General features: G+C 37.0%; 2 protein-coding genes across 3 annotated transcripts; both read right to left on the bottom strand.

Moving 5' to 3' along the window:
• Window positions 1-8: 8 nt before the first annotated feature.
• LOC141486840 (uncharacterized) lies at window positions 9-6,561 on the bottom strand. The gene is made up of 4 exons (XM_074185411.1): window positions 1,984-6,561; window positions 1,763-1,861; window positions 1,536-1,667; window positions 9-1,229 (listed from the first exon to the last, which is right to left on the bottom strand). The coding sequence occupies exons 1-4, from the start codon at window positions 2,117-2,119 to the stop codon at window positions 937-939; spliced, it is 660 nt and encodes a 219-aa protein (XP_074041512.1). The 5' UTR covers window positions 2,120-6,561; the 3' UTR covers window positions 9-936.
• LOC141486836 (uncharacterized) lies at window positions 3,760-17,809 on the bottom strand. 2 transcript variants are annotated; one of them, XR_012468069.1, is made up of 3 exons: window positions 16,016-17,809; window positions 4,127-10,724; window positions 3,760-4,010 (listed from the first exon to the last, which is right to left on the bottom strand). XR_012468069.1 is itself a non-coding variant. In XM_074185406.1 (2 exons), the coding sequence occupies exons 1-2, from the start codon at window positions 16,030-16,032 to the stop codon at window positions 8,837-8,839; spliced, it is 1,905 nt and encodes a 634-aa protein (XP_074041507.1). In that variant the 5' UTR covers window positions 16,033-17,809; the 3' UTR covers window positions 3,760-8,836. The 2 variants fall into 2 exon arrangements, 1 of the variants encoding a protein (XP_074041507.1); XM_074185406.1 differs by having other exon boundaries at window positions 3,760-10,724.
• Window positions 17,810-17,818: the final 9 nt, after the last annotated feature.

Here is a 17,818-nt window from a genome sequence, read left to right as displayed (position 1 = left end):
ATGTTCGTAGCTCCAGCATTTCCTACAGTTTGGCACTCTGTGTCTCATCTCCACCTTACATCGGGCCAGTCCTACCTTTATGAATCCCTGGGGTACTACTGTCTCTGCTATCTATTTTTGGCAGTTTCAAAGTGGCTGTTACAGTTTTATTTCCTGCCGGTTTGGTTTCACTTATCCCCCAATTCTTTTCCCAGGCTTCTACTACTGTCCTCACAGCGTCAACTATCTCCTCCTTTGTGGTGTTGCAGAGCATTCCCCTAATGTATACGCTCTCCATTCCGGTCTCTCCGTACTCTCCGGTCTCTAGTACATTTGCTGCGTAAAATAATTAAGGACTCCACTCCTGTGCGGGACATGTTTTTTTAAATAAAGTTTTTGGAGCTGTATAGTTTTTTTTTGGGAAAGGCAGTAATTCTTCATTTATACAAAAATCAGACTCGGACGCCTATTGGCGTCCTACGCACAGTACCAAAGTTTCAAGGATATATGCGGATGACGCCATATGGCGTTAGTGGGTAAAAATGGTCAAGTAGAAAAAATACAACAAGTAAAAAAAACATTTCAAAACAAAATTATATTATATTACATTTGCAATTTTTGGTCAAAAAAGTGTGAAAAAGACTAAAACATGGCTCAACACACAAACCGGGTTTATCTGGACAAGTCTTACATTCCCACACAGTGTCGTTCCTGATTTTCTTCTGGAAATAAAAACGACATCTTTTTCTTGGTGTTCTCTTTGTGGCATCAACCGTTTCAATTTTACTAGATACGTGTTTGAATATCATATATTCTATTCTACGTGGTATATCAGGCAATAGATTTTCAGTCACAGCTAAACGGTAATCATATAATGTCATTTTTCTTCCCGAGTATTTGCAAAATATCACGTAAGAATTGAACAAAAGGAGCTGCAGGATATGAACACCAAGTTTTTTATACCAGAATAATGTTTTTCTCAAAGAAGGGTAGTAGGACATCATCTGGTCCTGACGATCTGGTTACCTCCAGTTCTTTTCTGGAGTTGTCAATCCTGGCTTCTGTCTCCTTTCTCATCATTTCAATTTCAGCTCCTGATTTATCTTTCATTATTTTCAATTTCAAATTGTGTTCTTTCTCCATCTGAGAAATTTTTATTTGCTCTAAACTTGATTTGGCTTCTGCCCAGTGACTTACTTTACTACAAAGTGTTTCATACTCATTCCTTTTTCGCTTATTCCCAGACTCGCCTGAAAGTAAAATTGAAACGTTATTTTTCGGTCAGTAGGTTTTATTTTACTAAATATTATCTAACCAAAATGTTAAAGTTGTCGACAAAAATTGATTATTGCAAGAATCGAATAATCATTTTCCATTCGAATTATCCCGTCACTAAATTCTATATGTACCATTGTACAAAACATTGATGGTAGTTCAAAACAATACCATCGAGATATACCAACAACATGGAACATTTGGATGGCAAAAAAACATCGACATCGTACTTGAAACATCGGCTATTGATGCTCATCTCAAAAAAGTACATGTTTACCTACCTGAAATAAGAACCTTAGATTTTGGGGTCCTTAAGTTGTCGGGAGTAGATTTGGACCAGTCCATTTTAGCCTTTGTTTCTTCTTTCATCTGATCCATTCTCTTTGTTTCATGTTGTGTATTCTCCAATTGTCCTTGAAAAAAAGTAATTTTCTGGTAAACGATATTTCTAAATGTGGCATTAAGTATACCTTATTCATTTCATTAAAATAATTGTGTAGTATCTTACCTTGAATGGCATATTCTTCCTCCGTAAAATCATTATTTGGTATCACCTCAGGTATTCCAAAAGAGATATCATTATCCTCACATTCAATTGTTATAAATTCTAAAAACAAAGGAAATCAAAGTTATCCTAGCGACATATTGCTATTTCAGTAAGAAAGTCTTGAATGAAATTTGAATGAATGAATAAAACACAATTCTCTGTTAAAGATGGTAATAACTAACCTGTTCCTGAAATAGATGCATCACCTCCAAACTCAGATTGCAGTCCTTCAACTCTACTGCCCAAAATATCCCTTACAAGTATGTCAACATCATTGACTTCAATTGGTTTATTCGGTGGGCCTCCTCCAGTAGACATTACATGACATTTTGCATCTGCTATTTTTCTTTTACTCCTTTTTTTAATGTTTTCATATTATTTCCTTAACGTGTTCCAATCTCTGAAGACCTCACCACTGTGACTGTTGAACTGTACTTCAATTTTTTCCCAACATTCACGCTTTTGTTTATTATTGTTACTGTCTGTTTTTTTATTTTCAATAATTCCCTTATATTTTGTAACAATACTAAGCAAAACTGCTTCTTCTTTTGAATTGAAGTTTGTTGCTCTTTGGTGTTAACTTTCTGAAGATGTTTCCATTGTCTACTATAAAAATTCATATAAGTAAGAATATGACCCAAGAAAATATAAAATATTTTTCATCTGACACTGATTGCTTACCTCGGAAGTCAGGAGTCTAACAATATTGTAAAATTTCTGATAAGAAATTCTTCCAAATAGTTTATCACCGTTCACTCCACAGAATAATGAAAAACTTGTTATTTGCTATTAGTATTAGTCAAAAATTACACAACTGTTTTGTGTCAAAAACGGTTATGAGAAAATTTCAACGCATGAATTGAAAATACGCATGCGCCAATAATACCAACCTATGGTTTTATTCCGTGAACTTGGTTTCGAAGAACTTAGCTCAAATATTGTATGAACAACAAAATACGTTTTTGAGCCGAGTTCATTTTTGAACCTGGTTCATGTGAACCTCGGCTTAAACCACGATTGTACAACTGGGCCTCAATATCTTTAGGAAATCTAAAGAGAGACGTCGTCCTATTCCTTGATTTAGAGTCGCATCCTCGATAGGCACAAACACTTCCACCTCGGTAGCTAGCCATCTTTAGTTGTTAATAGTTGAGTGTATTATTGTTACTGTTCTAAGACCTAACCTCACTTACACAAATGACTAATGTGAGGTTGACAATATACAAGCCAAGCTTGCGATTTAGCGGAAACGCTTCAGATGCGCTTCTGTATAGATAGGGTGTTCTGTGGTGTAGTCAAGCCGTTTCTCCATGTGCACAAGGTAATGCATTAATCGGAACAGTTTGTAATTCTTGTTTTGTCTACCGCAGCTGTCACAGAAAATAAGCAATTTTCTTACCGACAGCTTAAGGAAGTTGTGTATAGAGTCATGAAGCATGGATGCTACGTTATCAGCCCCTTTTTTCACCTCCCTTCAGGATACGTGTAGAAAACACTTTCGTTGTCTGATAGCTGGTGTATATTAAACGAATAAAAAGAAAGCTGCCGCGTATAATAAACATCGTTAGTGGTGACATTGGGAAGTGGTAAATTTTTCTGGTAGTCCATTGCAATAGCTTCAGTATCAGAAGTAGTGCGGCTGAGGAGTTTAGCCTTCTTTTTTACTTCATTAAAACGGTTTGCTCTTGCTAAATGGACTTGTGAATCAACTTTTAGCGTGTTAAGCTCATTTTCCACTTATAGACCTTTCGTTAAATCTGCTTCTAATGCGCTAATTTTTGCCTTAGTTTCGTCACAGAAACTGCACGTATTTATGCGTGGGTAGCCGAACGAGATATTGAAGTTTTTCACAAAGTTTGACCTGTACGATTCATATGATACAGCCAAACCTGGATTTTTCTCCATGTACATGAGATGCATCTTCTTCACGTTTAGCTCCTCAGGAAGAAAGATCTTAGAAGTTTTCTGAAGGCTGTAGTGAGCATTTCGTCCTTTGAAGGAAGCGATATGATTCTTTACAGCAGCCACCTTTGCTTCACTCAACTTGTGCGGTCTGTTTTTGTGTTTTCCACGACCATCGGTAGGAGCCTGTCCCTCAAGTTTCAGTGACATGACGATGTGCTCTATGCGCCTCTTTGTTGTTCCGTGAATGAATGCCTTGCGACAGACTGGGACGTCTTCATATTTTCCGTCACGCATGACGCGAGCCCTAAAAATGAACACCAATATTTTATTTCAACGGAATTCTGCTGGATTATGGCCTTTATCTCCTCTCATTAACATAATTTAGAGTGGTTTATAACAAAACTGGACTATTTCACTCACCTATAACGGTAGGTTGCTTCATGAAAATCAGCAACAGCCTCGGATTGACGGGGTCGCCTTCTAGCTACATGCAGAACTGTGATGAGCCCTGTTAGGTACAAACTTTGTTCATCATACGTTCCCAGGGCATCAAAATACTTAATTGTTGCTTTCCTGTCTTCGTCTGTAATATTGGTAAAATAATTCAGTCTCTTGCACTTGCAATCATCTCCAGTAGTAAGAGATTGCAGCCTTAGACGCTTGGCTACGTCTGTGAGTCTACCAAACGACTGTCTCTTCTTTGTTGCTTTTCTAACACTTTTATTTTATCAATGTCACACTCCATTCTCAATCAGTTAATTAAGTTGAAATAATATTAACAGCTTACAAATGCGTTCAAATTTCACGAACAACGCAGAACGACTCTTGTAAACAACAATGGCGGAGTCAACGCGCAAGCACACACATATCACATGGTCGGACTCAGCCCATTCTTCCCCTGTTCCGCTGGACTACGCCACCTTTTTCCCCCGAGCATCGTTTTTTCCCACGCTACTATCTCGGAACTTAGCTCGTTTTTAGCCAGTTCTTCACAGCTAAACGATAGAGTCGCAGTTTAGCTACAACGCGGCATGGATAACTCAAAAATGATTTGTTTGTGACTAAGCCCGATATTCCCCTGTGGTCTTCATAAGCTATCGAAAATAAGAAATATTAGCTCTTCACCATTTAAATGGACGTATACTAAGGTGAACACCATGACTGAAAGAGTTAATCCGATTTTTCGTTCATTAATAATATTATACCTTATTTTTGTAATTTCACCGCGCCGTTATCTGTCAAATGAATCTACTCGATGCTCATTCCATCCTTCTATGCATCGATTACGTCGCACATCTCTCTTTCCCACTCACTACCGTACGCCCCAAAAGTCTCTTATCCCCTCTACTAATGTACCTGCCGATGAGAAACTGACAGCAATTATAGTAGGCGACGAAGCATTTCCGTTAAAATCTTATCTTCTGCGCCCTTATAGTGAAAGAAATGGCGGAGATGAAGCCAAAAAATTTTTAACTACCGTCTGCCAAGGGCACGAAGAGTAGTAGAAAACAGTTTTGGGATTTTAGCTGCTCGCTGGAGAATTTTTATTCGATACATAGAAGTTCAGCCAGACACAGCACAAGATATTATTTTACCAGCTGTATGTTTGCATAATATATTATGTCAAAAACGTGACTTTGAACCGGAAAATGATTATTTAAATAGGTCTAATTCTTGTTTTACTTCAGTACCACCGCTCGAGTTTCTGGAACAGTTGTAGCTTGCAGTTAGTTTATCCACTGTATCTACACCTCCTTCAGTTTTATTGTAGTCTATGATCATGACTGATTTGTTTGCATCTGTTCCTGCATCTATTTCAACTCTATCATGCATACTAGAAAGTAACAGCACAATTTTCTATTGGTTATTCTCTCTTGTTTTTCCGGATAGTTCCAATAACTGTGAGTTTGTGGTCAAGTAGCTTTTTCACAAGAGGTACAGAGGTGAACCAATTGTCCATCGTAACATTGCGATTAGAACCAAAAAAGTGTTGACAGAGTCGTAAAACTACATCGAAAGGACTATTCGAAACTCTGTACGGACCTTCCGACGTGTTCCGACGTAAATTTCTATATTGCTCGTGTAGAACATTTTGGCATCACACAATACTAGGATTTTCAACCCGTCTTTATTCGGCTTCGAAGGGATGTATTGGCGAAAACTGCACTTTTCTCGAAATCCTGCAAGCATCTCGTTCACTGTTACAGATTCTGAGTGGTGGAGGCAGTTCTGACAATTAGCAACAAAACGGTCAAAAACATTGCGTATGGGAGCCAATTTATCTATTTCCTTTCGTATCACTCGAGTCTCTCTGCTGTGAAATCTTAAACAACGAATTAGGAATCTAAATCTTTGTGAACTCATCGTGAGGCGAAAAATCTCTACACTAGATCCATCACCCCTCCATAATTCTTCGGTATATAGACGGTTTGCATGATAAATACCAGCCACGTAGATAACTCAAAAAAATGCACGAATTTCAATTTGATTCGTTGGGGTTGCATCTCTTCTTCGAGCAAAATTATCAGAAACATATTCGATGTATTCGTTGGTACATTCCACTATAATATTGATTATTTTGTCATTGAAGAAATACTCCCATATTGCCAGTGGTTCTAAGCGGTTTCTCGTGCTATGCTATGAATTTCTTCTATCATTTCTTCATCGTCAGAAATATCTTGCTCAGAGTCACTATTATCGTGTTGCTCTTCAACATGATCCACCTCCTCGTCATCAGACTGATCTGTATCTGAATGTTCGTCATACGCCATACGTCCCTCTTCGTCATTGACAAGTTCTAGCATTTCCTGCAGTCGAGTCTGTTCTCTTTCGTAAAACCACATAGCTAAAATAAATATTGTTATTGATTTACATGTATTACATATAAAAAGAAAAACTTACCTCACAATAAAAATTGCACGATAATCAAAAATAAAACGTGATTAGCCGCGTCGGTCTCTCACACCGTAGGACGAAATATTTTTGGCACAACGTACTTTTGTAACACTCACGTTAGCACTGCCGTTTTGTCGCTTCCGCTTGAGAAGATACACGGAGTGGAAGGTGGCCCCCACTTTGATTTCCAGAATAACGCTGAATAAAGTGTATGGTCGGTCTCACAAACCGAACGCGACTAACAGAAGGTTAAATGCCCTACAAATGCTGTCTTTCATAAATACAATATGGCTAAAACATTTCTTCAATACTAATGACAGTAGCTTACATACTCAGTTGAATCATTGATAAATTACATAAGATTTTTTCATATGTTGGGGTCTTGCCATTATTTTTTTATATTGTATTACTTTTCACGTTGTTAAAGTCTAATTTACATATGAATTATGAATGCCCCACAAGAAGTATTACAAAAGTAACTAAAAAATATCATTTATTCCAGATTTTTTTATTTTATGTAACTTTTTACGTTGTTGCAAAGTCTAATTTACATATGAATCATGAATGCCACACAAGAACTCTTACAAAACTAATTAAACTAACTTAAAAGCCCTTAAATGCCCTACAAATGCTGTCTCTCGTAAATAAAATAAAAACATTTCATAAATACTGATAGATAACAGCGACTTATTCACTCAGTTGAATCACTGATATGTTACTTTTTTTATGTTGTAACTTAATCATGAGTGAAGTATTTCCCTGTTAATATAACATCACCTCTGAACAAACTTTCTAGAAAAGGTGAAAAATTTATCTGGACTGATGAATGTCAAGAAGCATTTGAAAATTTGAAATCAAGATTAACATCACCTCCAGTTTTACAATATCCAGAGTTTTCAGCTGAAAACACTTTCATACTGAAAACTGATGCCTCAAAAATAGCAATTTCAGGAGTACTCTGTAACGGAGACAATAAACCAATTGCATATGCCAGTAGAACATTAAATAAAGCAGAAAGAAATTATAGCATTATTGAACTAGAGCTTTTAGCTATAGTTTGGTCAGTGAAACATTACAGACCATATTTGTATGGAAGAAAATTTGTAATACAGACCGATCATAGGCCTCTTATATTTTTGTACGGCTCAAATCAACCGTCTAGTAGACTGACGAAATTTCGACTTGTTTTAGATGAATATGACTATGTAGTACAGTACGTTAAGGGCAATTCAAACGTTGCAGACGCTCTTTCTCGAGTAGAAATACCATCTGACAACTTGAAAGAAATGTCCAGAAAAATTGATGCCTCTGTGAATGTTATAACACGTTCACGAACAAAGAGATTGCTGGATAACCCGAGTGTAAACGATGAAACTAGGACTGATCACCCCGGAATTGTCGAAGTTTTGAAAAAGCCTTATAACGTAACTGAATTGAAAATATTGAGCTCACAACAATTCAATGCACTACGGAAGTCAGAAAAACAATTTAATTTGATTCGACTGTAACGATCCCCGGATTCTTCATATCCGATGCGAGAAGACCGACAATAGAAGATTCAAAACATCCCGTACATCCCATCGTATAAATAGAAGAGATCTTGCAATTTGGACTCACAACTTTAAGGTTTTTTACATCACCAGTCACCGCTGTTAACGTTAAGTGGGCTTCTACCTCACGTCGGACCTCTAAACTCTTTAAGTCTGGACGAGAGATGACGTAAGGGATATCTTCTAATTTCGTATTAAGGCTAGAGCTATTCAAATATCTGCTTATAGGAGAAGTTGGTATAGTACAAGCGATTTCGCAAGATGCACCTCTGCACTGTATATTGTTTAATGGATGTTATATTCACTCTTTTGAATACGACTTTTTAAAAAACACTTTATTTTCAATTACAGACTTTCTTTGAATAACAACAAAAATATCGTTACAAAACTACAATGAAAAATGGAACAGAATCTAAGTTGATACTACTCGAATTCTAAATTAGTTCTGACCAACTCTAAATAGATACTGACTATGATTTGACCTCGCAGGGTCCATTTATAATGTGTAGACAGCGGTGTCAGCAGGAGACGATGGGAATAACAAAAGTATCACGTTCTGCTGACTCTGCTGACTCAAAGTCTTGGAAGTCGTTATCTTGGTAATCTGATACCGGTGAGATCGTCCTACTCACGATATAACAACTCCCCTTATCAAAGAAAAGTTGGTGCTTTGCAGCAACTTTTATTAAGAAAAAGTTTTTTCATTCAAACTCGTGGTTAGCTCGACATCTTCTTCAATAGGGTCTTCTAGACGGACGCTGGGTCTTCTTCTAGGAACGAATCTTGCCAGGGTTCTGGGTACTATTCTCGTTCTTGGTGGTCTCGGTGGGTTGTCGTTGCTTGAAGGGGTGATTCCGATCGCAATTGACTTCTTGCGACGGCACTTGCAGAAAATATACAAAATCACTAGTGCGATGATGAGAGCAATTGTAAAATACGTGAACCAAGAAATATGTTTGTTCACGAACGGTTCGTTGATGAGTTTGTCCAATTCATCTGAGTATTGGTTCAACTTGTGTTCGGCAATGTTGAGATCGTCGACATTTATTTTATTTAATTTCAGGGGTTTCAGCTCCGGGAGTTTTGATTTTTCCGGGAGGTGGTCACAGCATCGATATGGTATCTGGACTGCATGTTTGTTGTAAGTTACGTTCTGGTATTTTTCAACGAAATATTTGGAATGAACTCTCGTGTTTCCAATGAAGGCGTTGCATTCAGGCTGAAGTTTCAGGAGGGTATTGGTTTCGATGATTTTTGTGATTACTTCTCTGCCAATACAGTTTATGGTGACTGGTAGAGGATCGGATATTGATATCAGCCACAGATTCTGAGAAATCACTTGAACGCTGTAGTCTTTTGCGTAGATCACTGTTGATTTACAATTTTCAGGCAATTGCAGAGTTTGTTTGAGGAGCTGGGCTTCACAAATAGCGTTGCTGTCTATCGGGTATGGAAGCACTTCTGCACAAATTTTCAAGTCGGTTTTGATCACTTTACAATTATCTAAATTTTGAAAAGAAGTGTACAACATTGAATCGTCGTCTCGCGCAATAAATTTTTGAAATGTTAATAATATATGGTGAAGTCCTGTTCGAGCATCCAAGATTGGTATTGGATATAAATGAAAAAGTGTGTACGTTTCAGGCTCTACTAGGGGAGTATTTAAAACAAATACTACTTTATTGTCTGTTTGATATGCTTGCAATTCAATAAGGTCCAGGTATTGGGGGATATTTCCAATACTGACGTATAATGGTAAATTATTTTTGTTCAATGTTTGTGATATTTCTTGAAGTGAATAAAGTAAATCTCTTGATGTTATGATTGAACCATGAATTATTTTCAATCGAGCGAAAGTAATTGAATTGATAATATCGCCAATAAAAGTTTCAAGGAATAGGTAGCTTTCCATGAGTGATTCGCATATCTCTAGAGTTTTTATCTGAGCTTCGTAAAATGCCATATCGTCTGATATTTCCATTAATGATTTTTCGATTTCTTTTATATCTTGATTGAAAGTCTCTTCATCAACTTGTAGCTTTTGAATTGTTGAATTGAAGTTTTTGATCACCGAGGTGGTTACAGATATTTGATTTTTTAATAGATTTTCAATTTGATGTTCGTCTTGGCTTATTTTATTGATACAATCCGTGAAATATTCTCCATCGGATGCGTCAAGGTTTCCGGTTATTGCTTTCCAAAAAGTTCCTGCGCCATTTATTAAACCACGTTTTGTTCTTTTTTCGAATTTTTCTGTGTCCGTGAAGATATCTCTAAACTTTACTTGTAGTGAGTCTGATATTTGGGTTAAAAGACTGGTATGTGTTTTTATTTGAGCTTTGAAAGCTAGTATTCTAGGCTCGTCTCTGTCAAGAAAATAAATTAGGTTTTCTAGGATTTTATCATTATTGTATAGAGCGTCTTTGATGGATGATAAATCTTTGTAGACCAAAAGGGTCCATTTTTCGTTCGTTATTTTGAGGGTTCCTTCTTGATGGAAGAAAACGCCGATCGAGTTATTGATTGACTCTAAGTTGTATTGGGCACTGGCTGTTGATGACAGCAGGAGTGTCCTGAAAAAGATTATTATTCATGAAAAGGTTTCAAGCGGTCGAAATTTACTTTAGTTTTATTTCGCGTTTTCCAATTCACTAACATCGCGGAATTGGGATAAATTTCTAATATTTCGAATGGTCCATTAAATTTATTTTCGAGTTTATTTGAAATTTGTGACTCTTTCACATAAACCTTGGCTCCTACTTTATATTTAGGGACGTTTTCGGAAACTGTCCTATCAAATCTGATTTTGGACTTTTCTTTTTGTCTTTCGGTTTTTGCTCTGGCCAATTTATAGAAATACGTCATGCGGTTATTGAGATCTCTCACATATTTTGAAATTAGGTCTTTTTGGTTATAGAGCGTTTCTGGGGATCGACTAGCTGTATGTCCGAATATTAATTCGTACGGTGTGAAACCTGTTGTTTTGTTTCTCGTGTTATTGTAGCAAATAACTACATATGGTAAAACGTTCATGGGGTGTTCGTCGGGATTTTCAGCTTTATGGGCACGAATCATTTCAGCAAATGTGGCATGGAATCTTTCGATTGATCCGTTCGATTGTGGGTGATTTACACTCGAATATGTTAGTTTAATGTCATACAAAAAGCATAAGTCTTTCATAAGTTGACTTGTAAATTCTCGACCGTAGTCGCAATGTATCCTAAGTGGTGTACCGTAGTGTTGGAAGTAAAGAAGAAGGGTATTCACGACTGATTTTGAGGATTTGTCTTCTATGGCGTATGCTTGTGTGAATTTAGTCAGTTCGTCTCTTATTGTCAAAGCGTAGTATTTTGTAGGAATTTCGAAAATGTCTACATTAATACGTTCAAAAGGGGTTTTTGGGGTTTCAGTTATGACGAGAGGTGTGCTAAGGTTTTTTCGACAAATTTTGACTTTTTGACAAATTTCGCATTTTTTCACGAAATTTTCGACGTCTTTAATGAGACCTTGCCAGTTGTATTTCTGTTTTACTCTTCTGATGGTTTCATTAATGCCACGGTGTAAATTTGTTTTTCCTGAATGACATTGATCAATGATTATGGGAATTTGATCGGGGTCAGGAGTTGTCGTTAAGTTTTGACAGACTTTCAATTTGATTTCCTTGTCGGCAAAAATAAATGAAAATATTTCTAGTATGGATAGTTCTAGGTTGTTTTCGATTGAAAAAGTTTTTCTTAGATCGAATTCATTTTGGGATTTATAAATAATATAGAACATGTGTTCTATGACAGATTCAGGATCAAAAGGAAGGGGTATGATATAGTATTTACGATCTTTTACTGATTTACTAGAAAGTATGTTGATTCTATCATTGTAAAACTCTGGATGTTCTTCGAAGAGGTCTTCGATGATTTCATAATGTAACGGTTCTAGTTTGTTTTGCCAAAAGAAACTAACAATGTTTTTATGATGTTTGTCGAGAAGTTGAGAATTGTCGAACTCTATTTTGGAATAATCGATTAGAGATTTTGATTTATATAAATTAACAAATGTATTAAATTCTTCTTGAATGGTTTCTACGGGTATTTCGTTTTCAGGGGTGTCGTTTCCTTCAGGGTTATTTCTCTCTTCAGGGATGTTTTCATTAGGGTTATCACTTATTTCGGGGTCCGCTTTTACTTCGGTTTCGTTTTCATTGGATGCGTGTGTGGAAATTTTGTGTTGGAAATTCGCGCATTCTTTGAAGTAGTTGACTTTGATCCGGGATAGTGCATCTGCATTTTTGTTGATTTTGCCGGGTTTATATTCTATCTGGTAATCATACTCTTCGAGTTTGAGTCGCCAGCGTGCCAGCCTACTACCAGGGTCTTTTATTGAAAAAAGCCAGGTGAGGGGTCTATGATCAGTAATTAGTCGGAATTTTCGTCCGAAAAGGTATGGGCGAAAATGCTTTACTGCCCAAACGATGGCAAGAAGTTCTCTTTCTATTGTAGAGTACTTCGATTCTGCGTTACAAAGTGTTCTAGACGCATATGCTATTGGGAGATCTTTGCCAATGGGACCTTGTGATAAAATGGCACCAATTGCAAACGCACTGGCGTCAGTGGTGAGCAAAAATGGTTCCTCAAAATTAGGGTAAATGAGAATGGGGCTCGTTATGAGTGAATTTTTGAGTTGTTCGAATGCTTGTCTGCATTCTGCGTCAAAGTTGAAGGGGGTATCTTTTTGAAGTAATTTGGTCAATGGTTTCGAAATTTTGGCGAAATTACAAATGAATCGTCGATAGTATCCAGCTAAACCTAGAAATGATTTTATTTCTTTTTGGGTTTTTGGTTCGGGGAAATTTTGGATACATTCAATTTTCGTTGGATTGGGTTTGACTCCGTTTTGGGTAATGACATGTCCAAGATAGGCGACTTCTTTTCTCAAGAATTCGCATTTATCCGGTTGGATTTTCAGGTTCGCTTTTCGAAGTCTTTTAAATACTTCAGTCAACCTTGCTATGTGCTCGTGGATGGTAGGAGAATATACGATGATGTCATCCATGTATACGAGACATCTTTCGTTCTGTATACCTAGAAGAACATTATCCATAACTCTCTGGAACGTGCTTGGAGCATTCTTTAAGCCAAATGGCATACGAACAAATTCGTAGTGACCATTGTCTACGGAGAAAGCCGTTTTGGGAATATCTTTGGGTTCAATTTCAATTTGATGAAATCCGGAGGCGAGATCAAGCGTGGTGAAATATTCGCATTTACCAAGCTGGTCTAGGAGGTCAGAGATGTTGGGTAATGGGTATTTGTCGTCAACCGTTAGCTCGTTGAGTTTTCGGTAATCGATGACAACTCTCCATTTCTGTTTACCGGAGGCATCCATCTTTTTGGGTACAACCCAAACTGGAGATGACCATGGGGATATTGATGGCTGAATAATGCCTTGATTTAGCATTTTTGATATTTGTGTTTTTACTTCCTCCTTGTGTACCTGTGGGTACCTGTAGGATTTCGTAAAGACGGGTCTAGCATCCTTAGTATCGATGGTATGTTTAATTTCGTTGGTAAAAGTGAGATTATCTCCTTCTAAATAGAAGATATCTTCGAATTGGAGGCATAAATCAGTTATTGATTGATGTTCCTCTTCGTTCAAATGTTCGGTTCTTAGTTGCGCTTTGATTTCTTGGATACGATCAATATGGGGTTGATATTGGGAAAACGATTCATTAATATTCAAAATTGTTTCATGTGTTGGAAGGGGTTCGAGTTTTATTTCAGAAAAATCTATTTGTTTTGGGATCGCGTTTGTATTCACGATAGTAGTGTAGAACATACCGTTTTCATCAATTTTGACTATGGCGTTGGGAATTCTTACTTTTTCTCTTTCTTCAGCTAGCAGTATAGCTTCAGTGTTCTTGAGGTTGCAATGTAATTTGAATATTTTCTCCATTCGGGGTTCTATTTGAATTTGGTTCGGTTTTTCAGTGAGTATATGGTCATTTATGTCTGAAACTTTGAACAAAGGGACCGTTTTAAAGTTTGTTATAAGTTGTTTATTTTTCAGGTCAATTATACAATTGTAATGTTCGAGAAAGTCAGATCCGAGTAAACCGTCAAAGTCGATGTCTAAGTCGTAGATAAAGACTTTGTGTGGATCGTTTTGTGTGAAATTTATTAGAGTGGATTCATTCACGACAATTTTCTGGTCAGTGATACCTTGTATAGTGACGTTTTCAGGGAATCTAAGGGGGTATTTTTCGCATGTTTTGGGTTTGAAAATGGATATTCCTGCACCTGTATCGATGAGGATTTTAAAAGTATTGGAAGAGTCTTTGATGTAGTACAGATTCTTCGAATTCATAGAAAGCAAAGGGCTTACATGAAAATTTGTTCCGGGAAGTTCGCGTTCGGGTTGAAGTCTTGTATATTCAGGGACTGAATTTGGGATTGGACTTCTGATATGGGGTCGATCGATTGGTTGTTGGTTGTTTGGGGTTGAATAGGTGGGTGGTTCGTATTCGGAAGTGAAAGAAAATCCTGGTATATTGAAGGATCTTCAGGTGTTTGAATTTGGTTGTATTGGTAATCTTGATCACTAGGGGTATAGTAATCATAGTCATTATCGGTGGGGTAATAATCGTTGTATTGATGGTTATAACTATCAGCTGTATGATAGTCTTGATTATCACCTGTATGATAATCTTGAGATTCGTATGTCATGAAATGAGCTCTTTGGTTTTGGTTAAAATTGACAGGGTAATTAGAATTTCTTTGAATTACGGGTGGTCTGAATTGGTTTTGAGATTGAGGTCGAGTTTGGTTTTGATTAGTCTGGGACCTGTTTGGCTGAGAATTTGTTTGAAAGTTTGGTCTTGGAAAATTTTGATTGGGTTGAGGGTTTGTTTGACTCGAAAAATTTTGATTGGGTTGAGGGTTCGGTCTCGCAAACCTTTGGTTGGAATATTGATAATTATTTTGGGGTCTTTGTTGTCTCATTCGACATTCTGTGGAAATGTGACCTAGCTGACCACAAGTGTGACAGGTTCTTTGGGATGTTGGTTGGGGGTTTCGTCTGATTGTTTGTTGAGGACGTGTTTGGTTTGGTCTTTCATTTTTTTGATGTTCGAAATAGGATAGTTGCATTTCTCTCCTAATTCTAACATGGGCTTCAAGTAGATCTGCCGGATTTGAGGCACGAATTACTTGACCTATTCGCGGTTCTAGTCCGGTTAAAAGCGTGTTTAATGCCATTGTTTCTATTAGTGCGGATTGCGCGTGTTTCTGTTCCGCAGAAAGGACGGATTTTTGTACACATGCGTGCATTTTGGCATTGTGGACTTGAAGGCGATTGAAAAATATTAGAGGTGTTTCATTTGGAAGTTGTTTGATACGCTGGAGATCGTGAATCAGTGATGTTAGATCTCTAGAATCTCCAAAATATAAATTTAATAAATGTTTGATTTCGGGATAAGTTCCAGGATTCCTTGAACTTATCAATTGTGCTGCTCTACCTTTGAGTTTGTTTTTGATGTGAATCACTAATAGATCGCGTTGGTCTGCTGTTGACATGCGATATGCACAATCACAAGCATTTAAGAAAGTGTTCAAAAATATTTGATCACCTTCGAATTCAGGCACTATTGAAAATATTTCTGATAACTTGTATGGTTCGATTGCTTCTGGTTCTGGTTGGTTTTGAGGCATTTTGATTTATCTTAACAAATTTTTGGTGTCAAAATTTGAATGATCGAACAGTACTTATTTACTTTTTTGCAATAATCAATCAGTATGATTATTGGTTTTGAAAAGAATTGAAGTGATGGTAAATAGATTGCAAAATAAATCGAGACAATTCAATATCGACTTACAGTATTACAATCTTCATTCCGATTCGTCGTGTTCTCGAAGTCGTCCAGCCAGGGGCTTCACCAGGTGTTCCTTCCGCTGCTTCCTCGAGTGATGACTCCTCAGGGGTTGTTGGTTCTTTATCTGTTGAGGGATTAGAATCCGCCGCTACTAGTTAGGGTTTCCTTGTTCTAGCAACGTTGTCAGATCCTACAACGACTGCGCCAATTGTTATATTCACTCTTTTGAATACGACTTTTTAAAAAACACTTTATTTTCAATTACAGACTTTCTTTGAATAACAACAAAAATATCGTTACAAAACTACAATGAAAAATGGAACAGAATCTAAGTTGATACTACTCGAATTCTAAATTAGTTCTGACCAACTCTAAATAGATACTGACTATGATTTGACCTCGCAGGGTCCATTTATAATGTGTAGACAGCGGTGTCAGCAGGAGACGATGGGAATAACAAAAGTATCACGTTCTGCTGACTCTGCTGACTCAAAGTCTTGGAAGTCGTTATCTTGGTAATCTGATACCGGTGAGATCGTCCTACTCACGATATAACATGGATATGTCGTTGTTATGTGATCGAGAGACTGTTGATAATCCCCTATCATCCCTGTAACTGGAAAGTTCTTTTCGCATGCTTGAACATATCTATAGAGTATTGGAGTGACTTCAAGAAGGTACCTACTATTTTGGATAGGTTCAGACTGGAGGATCATCGAATTTATCGTCATGGCGAAAGGCTTAGTAATAACAGGATTGCTTTGACTCAGGTAGATTGTATTCCTTACTTCTGAATCTTCATAGACTATCTCAGCTATCCACTCGGACCTTTCTCTTCGTAAGATCTTATAACATGTCTGAGGGATAACCTCCACCAGTCCCCAGCCGCATCTATCATTTAAGTCATAGAAGCACCATCCTGTACACCATCCTTGATAAATACAACCGGTGTAAAAGAAATCTGTTGAGTTTGTACTTCTTGGTAATGTTCCAGGTCCTGAGCTCAACACTGTTGGCTTACACATTTCTGCATTACAATTATCTGAGTTAATGCACTTGTATTCCGTAGACACCTTCATAGCGGGGATACAAGCATAATAGTAATCCTTATAATAGTAATGCATGCTAATACTCTGCAAGCTGAAACTCAGTCTTGATCCATCATTTCGTATTAAACAGATACGAGAACCTTTATCAAGGGTGAATAGGCCAAAAAATTCTTTTGTACATATGTCATCTTGACATATCTTTTTATCAGAAGTTAAAAAGAAATTATAGTCACATTGCTCTATGATGATCCCAGAGCAAACATATATTGTAGAGAAGACTAAGATTGATATAAATTTCATTGTAAAAGAAATATTACGAAAATTATAAAGAAAGATTTAAAATTGGACTTATTCAAGAACCTATTATATCTGGATTTGCAATCAAAAAACGTAAATAACATTGTTTTCTTTGAAGTTTACCGCCCTTTGAGCGAACATCAATTTTTGTTCGCTAACAATGATATTTTTAATGCAAACTTTAGTAGGCTATGTTATTTCAAGTCAATTTTATTTGAATGTTCGCGAACACTTTTAGCTAACAATGTTAGCGAACATTGTTCGCGTCAGTGTGGACCCGGGGTTAGATAGTTAACTGTCATCTGTATGTGGTGCTCTCCATAGTGATGATTTCGCATTAAAATCTCCTGCTATAATCGCTTTCTTGCCTTGGTCAATTACGTCTTGCATTATTGCGTCGGTAGTTTCCTTATACTTATTGATGGGGATGTTCGGTGATATGTAGCAGCTATATATATAT

The sequence above is a fragment of the Leptinotarsa decemlineata genome, unplaced genomic scaffold (assembly GCF_025532065.1).
Source record: "Leptinotarsa decemlineata unplaced genomic scaffold, Ldec_3_MD MMD2_tig00026374_RagTag_RagTag, whole genome shotgun sequence".
Classification (NCBI taxonomy): domain Eukaryota; kingdom Metazoa; phylum Arthropoda; class Insecta; order Coleoptera; family Chrysomelidae; genus Leptinotarsa; species Leptinotarsa decemlineata.
This window is presented reverse-complemented; position numbering and strand designations above follow the sequence as displayed.